The sequence below is a fragment of the Cebus imitator genome, unplaced genomic scaffold (assembly GCF_001604975.1).
Source record: "Cebus imitator isolate Cc_AM_T3 unplaced genomic scaffold, Cebus_imitator-1.0 Scaffold560, whole genome shotgun sequence".
In the NCBI taxonomy this organism is placed as follows: Eukaryota; Metazoa; Chordata; class Mammalia; order Primates; family Cebidae; genus Cebus; species Cebus imitator.
Window position 1 is genome coordinate 744,955 of NW_016107875.1, and position 3,735 is coordinate 748,689.

Sequence of the window (3,735 nt, forward strand, 5' to 3'; positions counted from 1 at the left end):
TTTTGGGACGGAGTTTCACTCTTTTGCCCAGGCTGGAATAAAGTGGCATGATCTGGAACGATCTCCACTCACTGCAACCTCCACCCACTAGGTTCAATTGATTCTCTTGCCTCAGCCTTGCGAGTAGCTGGGACTATAGGCCCCCTGCCACCATACCTGGCTAATTTTTGCTTTTTAGTAGAGATGGGGTTTCACTATGTTAGCCAGGCTGGTCTAGAGCTCCTGACCTCAGGTGATCCACCCACCTTGGCCTCCCAAAGTGCTGGGAATACAGACATGAGCCACTGTGCCCGGCCCCCTCTTTAATTTTTAATTTAAAGATATCCTGATGATAAATACTTGCTATATGAATAAGAACTAGGTGACTACTATGTAGCAGATGCTATGGTGATAATGGCAAGTGATAGAGCTATAGCCCCTGGCCCACATAGAGATCACTGTCTAAAAGAAAAGATGGACAAGTCCATGACAGCAATACGGTGACAGTGAAGGTAAGTCCCGTCAGGGGCTATGACACCATAAAGCAAGGTCTTTAATATAATTGGGGGTGGGTAGAGATCAAGGAAGACTTTCTTGGGGAAGCAACATTTAAAGTGAGACTTGAATGATGGGTCAAAGTGGGGTTGGCCAAGAAGTTGGCAGGTGTTCGGTATTCTCAATCTTTGTGAAATGTTCTCCATCCCTAACCAAAACCACTCTCTTTCTCTGCCTCAGCCCTCTTTGGGAATGAGGCAGAGAATAAATAAAATGAAATAAATCCCTAATTGGGACCTCATTATGCTGGTAACCTTAAAACCATTGTTCCCAAAGCCAAGTGCAGTTCAACATCCTTTACATACCAAAGTTTTTGTTTCCTCTTTTCTAAGTCTTAAAATACAGCTGGAAGATGAAATGGAAATCTTCCTTTTGTGTCTCCAGCCTTCATTTTCTTGGCCTGGAGGGGTTTTTGGGGCTCCCTCTAGTATCGTGGTCTCCTCGGTGTCTGGTGTTGGGAAGTGTCTAGTGGGTGAGAGTCTGGACATGCTCTGCAGTAAGACTGAGTTGTGTTCCAGGAAGACAGTTCCACCCACAGGGACCTCCTATACTTGAGATGGGCAAGGCTTGCTGCAAGATGCACCTTTCTGGAGCCAGTAAGAGGTTCCACATCTCTTGTTGTTTTGGGTCTTGTTCATTGCTGAGCTGAATGGAGTTTTTCCATTCAGTCTGGATTCACCCTTTAAGTGCAAAGATGCTAGTGTTCCATTGCTTGGATGCCTTTTTTTCTTCTATTTCTTGTTCATTAGCCACTGCTTTGAGAATAGTTTTACTCGCCTTCTCTCATCTCCTGACTTCCTTTTTGGTAGGTTCCTCACTCCTTTCTAGGAATCTGCCCTCCTCTCCAGGCTGGAGTGGGGAGAAACAGCTCTCAAATGCCACCATCCTTTGCTCCATAGAGAAGCCAGCTTACATTTAGTAGTAAATATGAGTTACTATTTATAGCAACAAATCCTGAATTTTAAAAACTTGGGATAATTGGATTTTCTTTATTTATATAGCACCTGTTCAAATGCAAATAGAAGTGGCCTAGCAATATTTTTAGGTTCTATCTGCTATAAATATTAACTTCAGCAGTTTATAAATGCATACAAAATGTGTTCATTATTAGAGAATTTGGAAATCCAGAAAAACACGTATTCTTATTAACAGACTTTCTTGAAAAGATAATGTTTAACCAACAAGATCTTAATACATTAAATCAGATGCCCTAAGTTACCTTGATTTCTAATAACCATCCAGGATGGCTTGCACTTGAAAAAGTGTTATGACCAAAAATTAATTGTTTCTAATTTCCATAAGATATTACCTAGGACACTCCAAGACTCTCTTTTCATCAAGATTGTTAAAAGGTTTTCGATAAACTAGCTAATTTACTTAAAACCGCTTTAATATGCACATTAATATGCTGGACCTTACACGTTATGGGAAAGGAACTGAATAGTGTTATTTTTAACATTTTCCTTTTACATCTTAACAGTTATGAGCCTGAACTGTTTCCTGGTCTTATTTATAGAATGGTAAAACCACGAATTGTGTTGCTTATCTTTGTATCTGGAAAAGTTGTGTTGACAGGTAAGTGCTAAGATTATTTTCTGACTCATAAAATGTAATCGTTATGCATGTGCTTTGCTTATTTTAAATACCTTTGTTCACCATGGTAAAGTAATTCTTGTTAACAGAGAATACCTGGAATGAAAGATAAGAAAGGAATGACATCACCTATAGGTCCCAATACCTATAAAACAATAATTTTTTTCATGTTTTTATGTCATTTTATGAAGTATTTCATCTTTACGTTCTGATTTTTTAAAAATTATCCATGATAACATATATGGCTTAAACTTACTGTTACAAACTCTTCATAAAGGCTTTTAACAGCCACACAAGGTTCTAACACAGGGGTCAACAAACCCTTTTCTGGAAAGGGTCAATATTTTAGGCTTTGTGGACCACAGGGTCTGTCACCATTACTGAGTACTGTCATTGCAGTGTGAAACAGCTATGAACATTATATAAAGGAATGGGCTCTGAAATGTGAATTTCATGTCACATACTTTCTGTGTATCATGTAATATTTTTTCCCCAACTACTGAAAAAGATAAAAACCATTCTTCGCTCACACCTAACAAAAACAGGCAGCAGGCTGGCTTTAGCCGGTAGAAGACTACCTTTTCTGAACCCGTTCTAACATACTGTTGAATCAAACTTACTGTCCCATTGTTAGATAGGTAAATGTTCCTTCTTTGTTTGCAGACGTTTGGCTGTTTTTACCTGCAGAAAATTATGTTATTAGTGTGGACACTCAGAAATGGGACTTTCATTTAAGGCTATGTCTGTTTTGTTCTTAGAACAAATCACCCCCAAAAAATTATTTTTTGAGATGGAGTCTTGCTCTGTTGCCCAGGCTGGAGTGCAGTGGTGCAATCTCGGCTCACTGCAACCTCTGCCTCCCAAGTTCAAATGATTCACTTGCCTCAGCCTCCCAAGTAGCTGGGACTACAGGCACCCACCACCACACCCAGTTAACTTTTGTATTTTTAGTAGAAAATTTAATATCATATGGGGTTTCACCACATTGGCCAGGCTGGTCTCAAACTCCTGACCTTGTGATCTGCCTGCCTCAGCCTCCCAATGTGCTGAGATTATGGGAATGAGCCACCGCACCCAGCCTACAGAAAGTTGCTAGTTTGTCTGATTTTGTCTTTTTATACATTTTACTCTCCTCTACCATAAAGAATACCAAGTTTATGCGGCCTGAGCCTAACTGATCGCCATGCCCCATCTAAATAGCTAGCCAACCAAATTAACACTACATATTCTTCTCACTAATTTTGGATGATTCCTTTTGACCTTTATTTTTACATATGTGGCTGTTCTTTGGTTCAGCCTTTGCTCTAAGAATTACCCTATTATAATCCTATTGCCTTTATCCTATTGTAGCTTTAATATTCATGGTATGTCTAATAGGGCCAATTTCTCCTGATTTAATTTTTGTATTTCTTAGCTCCTCTTAAATATATATTCCTCCAAGCCGGGCGCGGTGGCTCAAGCCTGTAATCCCAGCACTTTGGGAGGCCGAGGCGGGTAGATCACGAGGTCAAGAGATCGAGACCATCCTGGTCAACATGGTGAAACCCCGTCTCTACTAAAAATACAAAAAATCAGCTGGGCATGGTGGCGCATGTCTGTAGTCCCAGC

The 3,735-nt window shown here is 40.2% G+C and overlaps 1 protein-coding gene across 1 annotated transcript in view; it reads left to right on the plus strand.

The window, feature by feature from the left end:
• The window catches only part of TBPL2 (TATA-box binding protein like 2), a 32,117-nt gene that overhangs the window by 17,375 nt on the left and 11,007 nt on the right, over positions 1–3,735 (plus strand). The window contains exon 6 of the mRNA XM_017515817.2: positions 2,015–2,109. Within this exon, the coding sequence (XP_017371306.1) occupies positions 2,015–2,109 (95 nt within the window). The remainder of the gene's footprint in view (positions 1–2,014; positions 2,110–3,735) is intronic.